This window comes from Cinclus cinclus, chromosome 1, assembly GCF_963662255.1.
Source record: "Cinclus cinclus chromosome 1, bCinCin1.1, whole genome shotgun sequence".
Classification (NCBI taxonomy): Eukaryota; Metazoa; Chordata; class Aves; order Passeriformes; family Cinclidae; genus Cinclus; species Cinclus cinclus.
Genome location: NC_085046.1, coordinates 2,219,149 through 2,234,968, shown reverse-complemented (window position 1 = coordinate 2,234,968; position 15,820 = coordinate 2,219,149). Strand labels below are relative to the sequence as shown.

At 44.2% G+C, this 15,820-nt stretch overlaps 1 protein-coding gene across 1 annotated transcript in view; it reads right to left on the bottom strand.

Moving 5' to 3' along the window:
- OBSCN (obscurin, cytoskeletal calmodulin and titin-interacting RhoGEF) overlaps positions 1-15,820 on the bottom strand; it is a 163,809-nt gene that overhangs the window by 133,104 nt on the left and 14,885 nt on the right. The window contains 7 exon segments of the mRNA XM_062505854.1: positions 396-671; positions 1,794-2,069; positions 3,394-3,669; positions 7,506-7,781; positions 8,705-8,980; positions 11,952-12,224; positions 15,533-15,808. Coding sequence (XP_062361838.1) covers positions 396-671; positions 1,794-2,069; positions 3,394-3,669; positions 7,506-7,781; positions 8,705-8,980; positions 11,952-12,224; positions 15,533-15,808 — 1,929 coding nt within the window.

The following is a 15,820-nucleotide window of genomic DNA, read 5'->3' as shown; positions in this document are numbered from 1 at the left end:
AAAACAAATTCCAGCCTCTAAGTCTTCCAAAACGGGATTGGAAGTTGAAAAAGGGAAGGATTCATTAATGGTTCTTTGCTTTCAAGAGGCTCAATGCAAAAGAATCTCCCTTTGGGATCCCAGGAGTTGGAAGGACCTGAATAAAATTAATTATTTCTATTATATTTAAAACTGCAACTATACAACCCACTGAGACAGAACTCATGTCACGTATATTTGGCTAAAGACAAATATTCCCATTTCTACAAATCAAGGCAACCAAGTACAGAAAATCAGATGAACCCTGCAGGCTGCAACAAAACCCAAACTACTGCAAACAAGTTTTGGTGGAATAGTTATTTCAATTACTGCTTTATTAAGCTCTACTGAATTCTGACAAAGAATCTGTCTCCCACCTGTGACATCGATCCTGAAGGTGAGTTTTTGGCCAGCAGCCTCACAGGTGTACTCCCCAGCATCTTTCTTCTCCACCTGACCCACCACCAGACGACGCAATTTGCCCTCAGACTCCACCTTGAACTTCTTGCTGGAGGTGATGAGTTTCCCATCCTTGTACCACTTCACCTCTGTCTTCTCCTGGGCCACCTCGCAGCTCAGCGTGGCATTTTCTGATAGTGCAGCCTTCACCTCTTTCTGCACCTTCTCCTTGTTTGTAAACACAACCTCTGGCTCTGGAAAGAGAAAGAAATCCAGACTTTCTCCAAAATATGATGTTGCTCAACCCCCTTATTGTAGCTTACAGGTAACACTGGAAAAGACCCCTCTGACATCAAAGTCCACATCTAAGTCTATCAGAACAACAAGCAAAAGGACTTTATGGTGGGAGCTTTGCCTGTTTTGGGTTTTTTGACAGCAGGAACCTCTCTATGGTTCATAAGAACATTGTCTGGCAGGATCCAGTCAAGGCAGGATATGTTTTGGTTGCAGTTAATTGCGGACTATCAAATCATTAGAGTAAGGAGCTGATCCCTGCTGCATTATAGTCCCATAAAATTGATTTCTTTGATTCTCAGCAGCTGCTCCTGCTCCCTCTTAGATCATTTTGTTAAATGAGAAAGGTGCTAGACCAGCAATGAGATGTCCAGGGCACTGTTATTTGTTCTCAGTGAAACTTTGGGAAGAGCTCAGTTCATCTCACATCCAAATGGTGAAATGCTCTTGCTCTCCAGAAGACACCTCAGTCACACCACTCAGAATTGGATTTTGTGATTGGGAAGTTTGTGGATTGGGAATTTGTGAGGGAGATGAAAAACTGAATCTATTTTACCTCTCCACAGCTCCAGCAGGGAAATACAACTGGAATGGGCCTCCATGACACTTTCTTTCCTTACTTGCCATTTTCTTTACACCTTAAAGGCCTTGATACCTATCAAGCCCTACTTGCATGACTCCCTTGAGGCTGAAATGAGCATTTCCAGAGGAAAGAAAAGGAGTGTGGACACTGGGCAGGTTCTCCACCATGAGGCTGCACTGAGAATGAGCTGTGGTGAGGATTTGCTCTCATTCCAGTAAGATGGGAGGAAGGAGATTCACAACCAATACCTTCTGTTTTACATCCCTGTCCCTCCAGTGATGTGTAGCTTCCAAAATTTTCCAGGGATTCTGCAGCCTTTTTTAAGGATTTTAAATGTTTTACAGGGAATATAGGAAGAAAACTAGTCTTTTATTTGCATCCATACCTAGGATGCACTCCAAAAATTTGGAGGGTAACATGAAGACTACTTATAAGATAAGGTTCATTTCTCTAAAGGTTCTAGAAATAAGAGTGATGGACCAAAGAATCTGTCTCCCACCTGTGACATCGATCCTGAAGGTGAGTTTTTGGCCAGCAGCCTCACAGGTGTACTCCCCAGCATCTTTCTTCTCCACCTGACCCACCACCAGACGACGCAATTTGCCCTCAGACTCCACCTTGAACTTCTTGCTGGAGGTGATGAGTTTCCCATCCTTGTACCACTTCACCTCTGTCTTCTCCTGGGCCACCTCGCAGCTCAGCGTGGCATTTTCTGATAGTGCAGCCTTCACCTCTTTCTGCACCTTCTCCTTGTTTGTAAACACAACCTCTGGCTCTGGAAGGAGAGAAAAATTCAGAGTATTAGTAGCACTATTCAAACTGGATTTTTGGTGAGTTTTTATCTGATTTATTTTGGTGAGTGAGCACACTGGGCAGATTTCCTACAGTTCTTAATCACGACCCTACTTTGAAATTCACTGAAATCAGCTGCATTGCAGAGTTGTTTTGATTTCATCAACACATGGGGATGGAGAGGAGCAATCAATTCTTTCTTTTTTATGGCCCTGTTCCTACACGGATGGGTCGCTCCTAAACGTTTTCAAGGACTGAGTTCCACGTTTCTATTCACATTTCCTGTCATCACCATCTACTGAATTTTTAACATTTAAATTACATCAAGTTCCAATGAAGTAGTTAGTCATTCTCTGATAGTCCAAGACACAGCCCCAAAATTGCTTTCATTTAATTGCTTTCTTCAAAATCTGCAGGAAGTAACATATCCCAAAATCCAGCAGCACTAAGGTGGATGAGGTCTGTCATCCGTCTGTCATCTGAGGAGAATTAGGTTTACTCCAAGAGGACAAGCATTACATTGCCCAACCAACCCAAGAGTTGCAGTTGACTTTGCCAACAAAATGATAGTGCTGGGAAACAAACTTTGTGAGCTTTTTCTACATCTGCAACTTTATTTTTATTTTCCGTCTGTTCTCAAGATGTGTCATCCCAGAACTATGTTTTTCCAATTAATGAAAATTAGCCAGCTTCCATGGTACTTTGCACCATGTCATGATCAAAATAAATCTAATGCATGAACTCTTCAATTTGCTTTAAATTCATTGAGATGGAACTGAGGGATGTTAAGGTTGAAACCTGTCCTTGATATCATGATGAAAAGAACTGGTTTCTTCATCTCCTGCTTCTAAGAACAGTTTTAGCATTTCCATCCAGCTGACTGAGGCCATAATAAAAATGTTCCCTCTGTAATAAACTCTATTTCAGAAGAGAGCTTTCACAAGAGAATGCCTGTGCTCAGATTTACTGCACCTTTTAAATTCTCCAGCAATTACTGAATTCTCAGTTTGCTATCAGTGCATCTTCCCAAGATTCCCAGGAAAATTCGCCAGTGATCTTCAGCCTGAACTGAGTTTGGGCTACAGAAATCCACTGCATGCTTAATTTCTAAAAAATGAAGACAGATCTAACAGCGTGGACACAATTTCATGAGCAAATCAACACCACTGAAGTGCTGGCTCAGTCGCTGCCTGTTGAGAGGGAGTTTGACAAGCCATATAACTTTGCTGTCCTTCAATTTTTCAGAGAGAAAAATAAGGATTTCAATTTTTCAGGATGTAAAACAGGGATGCAGCGCATTCTCCCACCTGTGACATCGATCCTGAAGGTGAGTTTTTGGCCAGCAGCCTCACAGGTGTACTCCCCAGCATCTTTCTTCTCCACCTGACCCACCACCAGACGACGCAATTTGCCCTCAGACTCCACCTTGAACTTCTTGCTGGAGGTGATGAGTTTCCCATCCTTGTACCACTTCACCTCTGTCTTCTCCTGGGCCACCTCGCAGCTCAGCGTGGCATTTTCTGATAGTGCAGCCTTCACCTCTTTCTGCACCTTCTCCTTGTTTGTAAACACAACCTCTGGCTCTGAAATAGGGAAACATAAGGGGGGGGGGGGGGGGGGGGGGGGAATATATAAGATAGAAATATCTTGTGTCAAGAAGTTCTTACTTGTGGGGGGTGTAGATGCTCTACAAGATCTTGGACTTGGCAGTGCTGTTTACCCCATTGGACACGATGATCTTAAAGGTCTTTTCCAACATAACTAATTAAGTATTAAACTCTTGTAAGTAACACAGCTTTGCATCTAAATAAAAGAAATGTACCCTCAAAATACAGTCCATGTAATTATCATTCCTCTCTGACTCATCCTCATGAGTAGCTCCACGACACCATTTGCAAATTTCTTCCAGTGCATATAAAGATGAAATTCTCTCTTGTGCCTTTATGATATTTCTACTCCCCACGTTGGAAAGAGCCAAATGTAGCACAATGGAGAGTTTCCACCCCCACTATCACATTACTTAAGAGGATTTTACCAGGTATTTTAGATCAAAATTGGGTGCTGCTCAGAAAATACCTTGTAACCCAATCCCAAAGAGAGGACAAAGACAGTTCTCAATATGGAAAAGTACTTGATGAACATTACACATAGAACTAGGATATAAAATCTGAAGTGTATTTTTATTTCCTAAAAAATTTCTGTGATTTTCCAGCTAACTGGCCTCCTGACAGGAGGGTGCAGCCATGGGGACGTCGTGCTCTGTTCCCAGAGAACAAGAGACAGGATGAGAGGAAATGGTCTCAAGCTGTGCCAGGGGAGGGTCAGGGTGGACACCAGGAGGAATTTCTTCATGGAAAGGGTGGTCAGGCACTGGAGGGAGTTGCCCAGGGGGGTATGGAGTGCCCATCCCTGGAGGTGTCCAAGGACCACCTGGACATGGCACTCAGGGCTCTGGGCTGGGTGACAAAATTGGGCACAGTTGGACTTGATGGTCCAGGAGGGCTTTTCCAGCCTCAGTGATTCCGTGACCTGGGAGGCTCTTGGGGATGCCGAGCCACTTCCATCCCCTGTGCTACTGCCTTCCTCTCCCCAGGCACCCCCTGCAGCCTCCTGGGGCCATCCTTGGCTCCTCCTGGATGACTTTCTCCCATCTCCATCGTGTCTGTGCTCTGAGTGGCAGCAGCCGCCTGGGAGGGTGAGGAGAAGAGGTAAGCTCAGGTCGAGCTCCTCCACTGCTGACAGCAGCACCACACATGGTCCTGGCTACATCACAGCCCTGCTATGAATATTGCACAGTCCATGGAAAGAGAGGTGTCCTGCAGGGAGCAACATGGAGCAGGAATCCATCTTAAGGGCTCTGAATTTGAGCTCCTGTGTTTATATTGGCTGTGGAAGGGCTGTAAGGAGGTGTCATTGTCATTTAGAAGGCACATGGGCTATGCTGGGTGATACACAGCTCCTCAAAGGGACATGCCAGCAGCATTTTGACACCTGAAAGGGCTCAAGCATACACCAAGCTTTGTACTCAAAACTGATTGCAAAAATATTAATATTTAAACTCCCATCTACAACTCTGAATATGCAGTGTATTCCAATAGGTTATAAAAGAAGTCTGTGTCAATGAGGGCTGTATTTAAAATGTCAGGCTAGCAGGGTAGGAATATTCCAGACTCATCCCAGTTGTCCTTTCCATTCCTGACCTTTCATATAAACCATTTTTATACTGGTAGGAAGTGTGACTAAAACTTTTAATCAGCTTCCAAAGTGATTTACACCAGTTGATAATTTATTTTAGAAACTTTATTTTAAATTTAAACAAGTATTCAGTGAAGATGACATTTCCAACCTTAAATGAAACTGGTAAGTGAAGTTTCAGTGGAAACGAGGAAAAATATTTTCAGGACATGAAACTTTCACTGATTTAAAATATGGATTTCACTGCATACCCTGAAATACTGAGATTTCAGAATCAGCTCTTTTTCTACATGTCCAACTCAGCTCCAAGGTGTGCAGCAGCTGATTATTTTTATATTAAGCCAAAAAAACCACAGTGGCATCCCAAAACCCAACACTGAGCACCTAACCTTCAACCTGTCCTTAAATAGGGAAGGCTTTGGGCTACGACTACAGGAACCCTGAAAAGTTTTCCAAGTGCAACGGCACCAGGATAAATTAAGACCCAGAAATCTGCTGCACTTCGGGATAAACTAGTAAGGGAAGGATTTCTGCTGCAGAAGAGCCAACCACTCCGAGTACGCATAATCCCTCCTGACTTTCACACTGGATCGTTTTCCAGCCAGTGCTGGACTTGCACGTCGTGTTACAGTTGTTCCCATGAGAAATACAGCAACGGTAGCTAAGGCAGGCTGAAGGCACAGGGCAAGGGGTCACATTACCCTGTGCCACCATGAGGTCACCTCGCTGCAAAGAGAGCTGGAAACCTTTGCTTCCTGAGGCAGACAGCTCCCTCAAAGAGAGAAATTCATGTGTAAAACATTAAATTCCTGTTTTCTGACTACACCTCTGCAGTAACATTTGAACCAGTGTCAGCAGCCAGCAATGAATTTGGTTTATAACAGTTTTGCCTGGAGAAGCTGTGGCTGCCCCATCCCTGGAAGTGTTCCAGGCCAGGTGGGATGGGATGGGATGGGATGGGATGGGATGGGATGGGATGGGATGGGATGGGATGGGATGGGATGGGATGGGATGGGATCACCTGCCCATGGCAAGATGATCTTTAAGATCCCTTCCAACTCAAATTACTCAGTGTTTTCATTATGGTTTATCAATGACCACATTGAATTTTCTCTGAAGACACCTCTCAAGTCTATCCTTACTTATCCTTCCTTCCTTACCCATTCTCCCCTGAAACTGGCAACTCCCTCAGCCACAGAATGAGCTCCACAAAGAATGAAAAAGAGCCAAAATGCCCCAGCTCACAGCCTGGGTACCCCCACAGAGATTCCCAACAAAGTTGTTCCTCTACACAGCTGATAAAATGCCAAACCTCTCTTTGGTGCTATAAGAGGTGAAAATTGCTTCCCTGTTCTTATCTCTGATTATGAGACAAGAATTTTAAGATTAAAAAAGAAAGACTTGGTTGTAAAGACAGTGGAGTGCTCTGAATATTAATTTTATAAAACAAACAAACAAGCAAACAAACAAACCCTTTCTTAACATCTAATTCAGAAATGACCATTCCAACTGTAGATGATGGCTCCAAATTACTCTAAATGGCCGCCTGGAGTCTGAGATAAAATTCACCAGATACCTTGTAAAATGTACTGAGACCAAAGAAACCACAGAATCATTTAGGCTGGAAAAGACCTGGAAGATCACTGAGTCCAAGTGTTCCCCCAGGACCGCCAGGTTCATTACTGACCATGTCCCCAAGTACCACAACCACATGGCTTTTTAAATCCCTCCAGGGATGAAGACTCCACCATTTCCCTGGGCAGCCTGTACCAATGCCTGACAACCTTTTTGGTTAAGAATTTTTTTCTAATATCAAACCTAAACCTCTGGTGGAACTTAAGACCATTCACTCTTGTTGTGCCTCTTGCAAAAAAAGGAGGAAGGAAAACAGTGATTTTCATGGAAGAATACCCGTAACAGGAGGAGGAATACCAGCACTGGTGATCAAAATGGAAGAGATTTTTTAACACGGTGTCTGCTTATGAGAAATCATGTTCACTTCCTCAGCTGAAGGAGACATACAGGGAGGTGAGGAGCTGACATCAGGATATGAACAGGTGAGCTCCAGATCTGCCCAGTCCTGCACAACCTCTCTGAAACAGCAGCTTAGACCAGCATCAGAAAGCACTTTAACAGCTTTTCTAATACTGTGTCAGAGAAAATGAGGGGAAACACCAGATACAAAGAGAAGTCAACGAAATACAAACCAAAATCTGTCTCCCACCTGTGACATTGATCCTGAAGGTGAGTTTTTGGCCAGCAGCCTCACAGGTGTACTCCCCAGCATCTTTCTTCTCCACCTGACCCACCACCAGACGACGCAATTTGCCCTCAGACTCCACCTTGAACTTCTTGCTGGAGGTGATGAGTTTCCCATCCTTGTACCACTTCACCTCTGTCTTCTCCTGGGCCACCTCGCAGCTCAGCGTGGCATTTTCTGATAGTGCAGCCTTCACCTCTTTCTGCACCTTCTCCTTGTTTGTAAACACAACCTCTGGCTCTGGAAGGAAACCCCAACAGTTACACACAGCTTTTTGCAGTTGTTGTCTCCGGTGTTTAATTAAGTTCCTCCTGCATCACTGCACTTGCCCTGGCAGGTAATATCATGATGTGCCATTAGTGCAAGAAAGCACCTTCATCTCTATCTTGCTAAGAGGCAAATAGGAATGGGAATATTATGGGAATTCTGGAGTAATGTTAAAAACTCACAGTTTTAGGGCAGATTTAAATGTAGGACTTGGAGCACCAACTTGAATTGCCTGAAGCCTCCTCCCTAGTCCCTCTTTTTCTCTCCCTGTGAATCTCCAAGATTCCAGTGAATCAGAAGGGAACAGCACCTGTGTATCCTCATGTCCAGAAACCATTGCTCTTTGTCTGCCTGTTTAGGACAATTCCTTTGTTCTCCATCTAATCATGGAATCATGGAGTGGTTTGTTGGAAGGGCCCTTAAAGACCATCACACCCCAGCCCACCTGCCATGGGCAGGGATACCTCCCACTAGAACATGTTTCTTCAAGCCCCATCCAGCATTTAAGGGATGGGATCAAACCAGAGTTCTTCAAACACCTTCCCCTTTATCCATCCCTCCGCTATGGCCTCACACTATTTTCCTGTGGGAGTTTTTCTGCAGACACACCAGCTAATTGTGAGAGAGAGGAGAAGGAATTTCCATCCTTCCCATATATATATATATATATATATATATATATATATATATATATATATATATATATTGTGGTCACAACCAGCCATGGATGGAGAACCATGTACATGAAATACTGTTATGAAAGCTGCCCCCAAAATAATCGAGTACAGTGGCTGAGATCTTTCAGGTCGGGTAGATTGTGAGACGTTCCTCTGGATGCAAGGCACTGCTCGAAATGAAATTCTCCTCTACCTTTGGCACTCCTGGTATTTTCTCACCTCTGACTTTGACTTGGAATGTTGTTCTGTCGTCCTTTGTTTCGCAGGTGTAGCTGCCTTGGTCTTGCTGTGTCACCTTCTTGATGATGAGCTTGCGTTGTGTCCCCTGGCAGACAATGGTTGTCCTCTGGTCCTGCTTCAGCTCAGTCTGACCCTTCCTCCACACCACGGCCCCACCCGTGCCTGACACCTCACACTCCAGCTCCAGGCTTTCACAAAGGCTCACTGACACTTCCGGAGTCGTTTTGGGCTTGTTGACAAAAGTAACAGCTTCATCTGGAGTGGAAAAGAGAAAACTTGACGTGAGCTTATGCCTTGGTGCAAGTTTATCAGTACAAAGTCAGGATACTGTAATTATTGATCGTTATTCCATTCTCGCACACAGTTCATGCCTCTGACAGATGGTGCAAACCCCTCTGATCTTCAGATAATTGCTCTCAATTAGACAGAAATCCCCTTCATCTGCCCTACATCCTCCTGGATCTTTTAAATCAAGCTGAGATGCCCTCAAGCTCCTCACACTTCATTTACCACCCCTTGATTCTGATGTCAAGCAGGCTCTGGGGGATATTGTGTTGATGTCTGAGGGCAGAAAGAGCTTTGAAAAGACTTGGGAACTCTCAGAAAATCCAGTCAGAGGTGATAAGGACCCTTTTTAAAATGTTTCTGAGCACATTCCTGCAGCTCCTTATTCATAGTATTAGTTCTACTGGACTAATTCTTCTCCAGGCCAAGGCACTTATAGGATAATCTCATTGATAAAATATTCTCCAAGTTAGGAAAAGGCTCTGAGCAGCCTGGTCTAGTGGAATACATCCCTGCCCATGGCAGGGAGTTGAACAAGATGGCTTTTAAGGCCCTTTCCAACCCAAACCATTCCCTATTTCTGTGAATATAGGAGTCAATCTCATATCTTTTGGCTGAAACTGCTCTTCCCAGCAGAGAGCTCAGAACTGTTCATACAGCTCAGCTGAAGTTCCTGCACAGATAGCTCAGCTCAAACCCTGCTGACAGCACAGATAAGGACTGTGCAAACAGCCACACAGAATATTTGTCATGCAGGCAGCAAAAATACAGCATTTTTATCAATTAGTGCTCTTTGCAAGTGTCTTTGTAAAGGTAAAAGTGAAGGCAATGAAGTGAAGACAGAGCCCTTGGTGTAAAACGTGAACAAACCTCCTCAACACCCCTTGTTCTTAAGCTAAGGAGCAATATTTGGTGGGCATGTCAGGTATTTCAGAGCCTTTGTTCCATCAGGGCAGCCCTGGCCTGGAGAGCAGGCTGAGGGCTGTCACCTAGAGCCAGCCTCAGCTCAGTATTGCATTTCTTTCAGCAGCAACTGCTGCTTTCAGTCACTGAGTACCCCAAGGACAATTGCCTTGCCAGGCAAGCATTCAATTAAAAATTGCATTCATTAGGACTGACGTGTTCTTCAACAATTAGCTGACCAAAGGAGGAGGTCCCTCCAGAATGCTGCTGTTCAGGGTTGTTGGGCTATCTCATCACCCCCAAGGCAGATTGATTCCCTGCCCTGAGACCACCCCCTGAGTGTGCAGTGCAGCTTCTCAGCACTCTGGAAAATTTTTATGGTGACACATGAAACAAGGAGGAAGCTGCCCAGGCTAAGGTGTTGTTAGCAGGTTGTAACTCAATCCTTGCACACCAAAAAGTTTATGGGGATAGGACATAGAATAATGGCTTCAAACTGACAGAGAGAAGGGTTAGATGGGATATTAAGAATAAATTCTTCCACTGTGAGAGTGGTGATGCCCTGGCACAGGGTGCCCAGAGAAAATGTGGCTGCCCCTGGACCCCTGGAAGTGTCCAAGGCCAGGCTGGACACTGGGACTTGGAGCAGCCTGGGACAGTGAAAGGTGTCCCTGCCCATGGCAGGGGTGGAATGGGATGATCTTTAAGGGTCCTTCCAACCCAAACCTTTCTGTGATTCTATGATTTAGCAGACACCAGTTTTCTTTGCCTCAGCCATGTGATAGGAGTTACAGGTGAGATTCACCCAAGCTGCTCATGGCCAGCTAAAAGTTTTTACCAAGCTCAGGCAGTCCTCTGTGCCTGATGCTCAGACAAAGAAGACACTACTAAAATTCATCTTGGCTCTGATCAGACAGCATAAATCAGATCGCGCAAAATTGTCTTTTGAGGGGTGAGTTTGAGCAGAGCCTGGCTGGCTCTTTCAAGCAAGATTTTCAATGGGTAAAGTCAGGGACTGAATGACTCCAAGAGAAATAGCATAATATTGGATTCTTAGAAGAGAACTGGAGGTGAGATGCAGAGTGAATTCCTGAGCAAACACCAGCTGGAAAGCGCTCCCTCCAGCTCATTCAGTCCTGCAGCAATCCCTCAAGACAAATGCTGTCCTAAATTAATCAGCTTTGCTGCGTCTTTAGTTAGCTCATGGACTGCATCACAGAAACCTGGCTATTCTGTTACAGGTCACAAGCACTCAGTTGTGACTTCTCTTGAATTGCATTGTACTGCAGACATGCCAGGAGAAGCTTTCAGGAGAGTTTCAATCTTAAATTTAGGACCAGGTTAAAAATTAGGCTCCAAGCACAAGCCAGAAAACCACATTTGGAAGAAAAGTTCCCGCAAACATGCAACTAGAATCAGTTGAATTTCACAGATATTGAATTTCACACATGGGTTCTTGTGTCATTTTACACTCTGGCTCCATCCTGGATTGGAATGCAGTGGTGACAAGCATTTCTCTTCTGGGCTTGACCTGACCACCACGTGCTTTGTGTGATGGGCACGTGATACTAATGGAGTCACAGCACCACAGGGAGTGATCTCTGATACCACAGCCTCCTCTGGGAAGAGCAGGAGGTGTTTAACTCTCAAAATCAGGAATTTAACTTGTCAAAGGAGGGCACGTGGCTTTCACAGCAAGACTCTGAACCCCTGACTGAGGTGGTGCTGAGATGATGCACATGCTGAGCTGAAAGAATAAAGGCCAGATGTGGCTGCCAGCTGTTCAGCCAGCATCATGTTTGGGTAGTGCTCCAGCCCTAGAAAAGGTTTGAGCTGGCTGAAATAAATCACTGCATCATTATATTAATTGCCCGTCCTCACGGTTTGCATCAGGATCACAACAAGGGTCAGAATCTCTCAAAGTGTAGTGCAACCCTGGCCAAAAGGTCTGTCAATTTATATGGTAGGATAAGTCTGAAGAACAAAATCCTGCATTTCTCACACGGCCTCTGATCCCACACTTGCAGTACAAACTTACCTGAGACTTTTAAATCAAAAGTAAGGGTGTCATCCCCAATTTTGCAGGTGTAAGTTCCTTCATCTTCTTTTGTCACAGCCAAAGCCACAAGCTTGTGCAGTTTTCCTTTGTCTTCCACGGTGAATTTCTTGCTGGCTGTGATTTCCTTCCCATCTTTGTACCACTTCACCATGATGTTGGCCTCAGAGGTCTCAGACACAAACTCAGCCTGCTTCCCAGCAATGGCCTTGACAACTCCTCCAGTTTTCTCTTTGTTTATGAAGTTTACAAGTGCTGAAACAAAACATGGGCACAGCTCTGGTAAAGAATTCTGTGCACACGATAAAAATGCACATCTACATTAAAATGACATATACATACACATTAAATTGACAGTCTACATAAAAATTTACATCTACATTAGGTATTCATTTATCATAATACCCAATCTATTTATTTAATTACAGATCTAATTAATAGATTCCAAAGCAGAAGCAGATAAATTTCCAACCATGTTCCTGATTATCCCATGTCCAAAAAGCAGAGCACATAGATGGCTAAGTCAAGGAGAAGAAGCCCCAGGAAACAGAGCTTTAAAAAATATTTTCAAGAGAGTTAGGGAAAGAAATAAACTGGAGATAAAGCCAGGAAGGTTATCCAATCATTATATTGTAATCAGCTGGCAAATGGATTTACTCTAGAAGAGGTTAAAATACAGCCTAGATAAATTAAATTACATAAAATTAATAATCTACATTGATATCTCATTGGACCAAAATGAAAAGAAATTTATTCTTGTAAATTAACTGGAGCATAGAAAACAAACAATAAATCTGGCATCATATTAACATGGAGTGAAATAATTGAGTCACCAATTGCCTCAAAGCAAAAGATGGGAAGGGAAGGGAAGGGAAGGGAAGGGAAGGGAAGGGAAGGGAAGGGAAGGGAAGGGAAGGGAAGGGAAGGGAAGGGAAGGGAAGGGAAGGGAAGGGAAGGGAAGGGAAGGGAAGGGAAGGGAAGGGAAGGGAAGGGAAGGGAAGGGAAGGGAAGGGAAGGGAAGGGAAGGGAAGGGAAGGGAAGGGAAGGGAAGGGAAGGGAAGGGAAGGGAAGGGAAGACATTCCTTCCCAGCATCACTGAAACTCAGTCCACAAGTTCAAAGTCGTGCGAAGAAGAAGGAAATGAATTAATTCATTCACCTTCCCTTCCTCAGAGAACCAGAGTGAAAAATACAACCAGAGCAGCCCTAAGGAGACGTCTCAGATGTCCCTTGTCACCACGGGAGGTCATGTGCCAGAGGGTGCCCGGCACCTGGAGCTCAGGGCAGTGCAGGGGCTGCAATGACACATGGCAAGTGCATTTCTGGCTGATTTGGGCAGGAGGCCCAGGCAGTGACACGGTGGCCCCTTGGCAGCCACGTGATGTCCATGTGCCATTTACAGCTGACCTGCTCCTCAAATGATTCCCAGCCCCCTGTGGCTGATAAAAGGTGTGGATGATGGAATGTAAAATGTTGATACAGCATTTGTGAGCCTCATCCCACAAGGATGAGAGGTACCAAAGGTGATTCTCCAGGAATCAAGCTGTAAACAGCAGATATTTAAATTGCTGGAAATGTTACAAAATCACAGCTTCTCAAGGCAGATTTTAAAATAACATTGATTACTCATTTGATAGTCACACTACAGTGAAAAACACATGGAAACATCCATCAAGTAGTTCAATTAAATGTGGGTAGAACTGTCAGCCTGAAAAAAGATGCTAAAGAGGCAGAGCAAGACAGAAAAAAAAAATTAAAATTAAGAGCAGGTGTTGATTATATACAGAAAATCCTCTATATATAGATTTAGTCACATTTTAAATTCTTTTTCAGCTCTCTCAAGTTTGCTCTTTAAAACAACCAAACAGGTTGTCAAATGGGAAAAAACCTCACAATATTCTCAGGCTCTGTTGTTTCTACAGAGACCAAGGAGGGCGAGATGCCAGAAGAACATGATGATGAAACACCTCAGACTTAGTCCATGCAGAAACAGTGTGCTCATGGTTGGGAAGAAGATGAGGGTGAGCTATGGGACAAAGCATGGAAATCAAATGGATTTACAGAGTGAACTTGCCAGTTCAAAGAAAAATAGGTACTGAAATCCCCCCAGTCTTATTGAAAATAATACAAAGTTTAAATTTTTTTTATGTTACTGTAGTCAGGGGTTTTGTTCACCTTTGCCCAGGGGGAAAGGAATTTAAAGTTTTGGTTTTTTTAAAGGGCTGTATCACCACTCAAGGCCCGATGAGCTTAACATTTCAACAGACTGGGGGTAGCACAGAAGATATAAAAAAGATAATAACTATTAATGACATTAATGAACATCAACTCCAGACATCACCCCTGGCATGGTTGGAGACTCCTGGTCTCAGAAAAGATCAATAAGAGAATGAAGAAAAATAACCTAATTAGCATTGAAGGCAAAGGGATCAATAACCAACAGGAAACCAAATACTAAGAACTCCATAATGTGGGACCAATAAACATTGAACCAATTAATTTCTCTAGGTTTTGACTGCATAAGTATGTGAAAAATCTAGTGAACATCATGTGTGATGGAATAATTTTGTCTGCATGACCCAGGCAATGTGCGGATGAAATTATTTCTGTTGCACATCGTGGCGAGAAATAAAGTGATGCCTTGATTCTCTTAACACTAAAATATGTTGTTGGAGAGGTTTTGTTTTTCCCTCACTTTTGGTGACAGTCTGACAGCAGGCTGGACTGGCTTGGAGTAAGACTTTGTGCTCTGAACTTCAACAGACACCTGATGATCCATGTGAGGAATAGTCTGGGGATAGACTGGGAGTTTTAGGCAAAACCTGGTCTCCAAGGCAGAGACAGCTTTGCCCTAGTTCATAAAATCTTGCACAGATGGCGAGGTTTGCAAGAAGAAGGCTTAATGGTACTCGTTTCAGGGTAAAGGTAGAGACTGCCATAAAAAGAACAGCCAAAAAACATAGGGCAGCTGTAAAACAGTGCTGGTTCAAGAAATACCAAAATAAAGTGCCATCTTTCTGCTTTTTCTACACACCTGAACACTTTGTAATCAAGAAGGGATTAAGCCATCCAGTGTGCCCTGGAAAAGTCTGTTCTTCTCCACCACAGTATTGACAGAAGAGAACCAAAAAATCCTCAAATATTCAAAATAACCACCAAAACACCAAATCCTACAATGCCAAGATGACCTTGTACAATCAGAGCCGAAGTCTCTCTTCTTCAGTGACTTCTCTGATGTCCCACAGCAAGCGTGGGACAGACATGGGATCCTGTGTCATGTCCTGCCCCTGGGGCTGCATTTCTTCCTCTCAAGAACCCTTTTCCTTACCCACCACTCACCCTCACCAAATTCCCTGGAATATCAAGATGGAGAGGACGCACAGCTCTTACCACCTTGCCAGTTGCTGTATTTGCTCCCCAGTCCTGCTGTGGGACCCCACTATCAAGGCTGGATGTTGATGGGCAATTTCCAGACTCCCTCTGGAGCACTTTGTGTGCCTTGGTGGCTCCATTGGTTTAGGGCAGGAACATCATTAGTGCAGAGCAGCCCAGGCAGCCCCTTACCTTTCACTGAGAGCTGGTAAAGCACTTTATCCCCTTCACAGACACACTCATAGACTCCAGCATCCTCCTCGGCAGCGCGGCGGATTTTCAGGATGCGCCTCTTGCCCACGGTTTGGAACTCATATTTTTCACCAGCCTTGAGCTCTTTCCCATCTTTCATCCACTTCACAGAGGCCTCTGTGTCTGAAAGCTCAGCCTGGAGTTTGGCTTCTTCCTGCAGCCGAGCAGAAACCTTTTCTACATCTTTGCTCTTGTTGGTGAATATCACTGCAGCTCCTGCCAGGACAA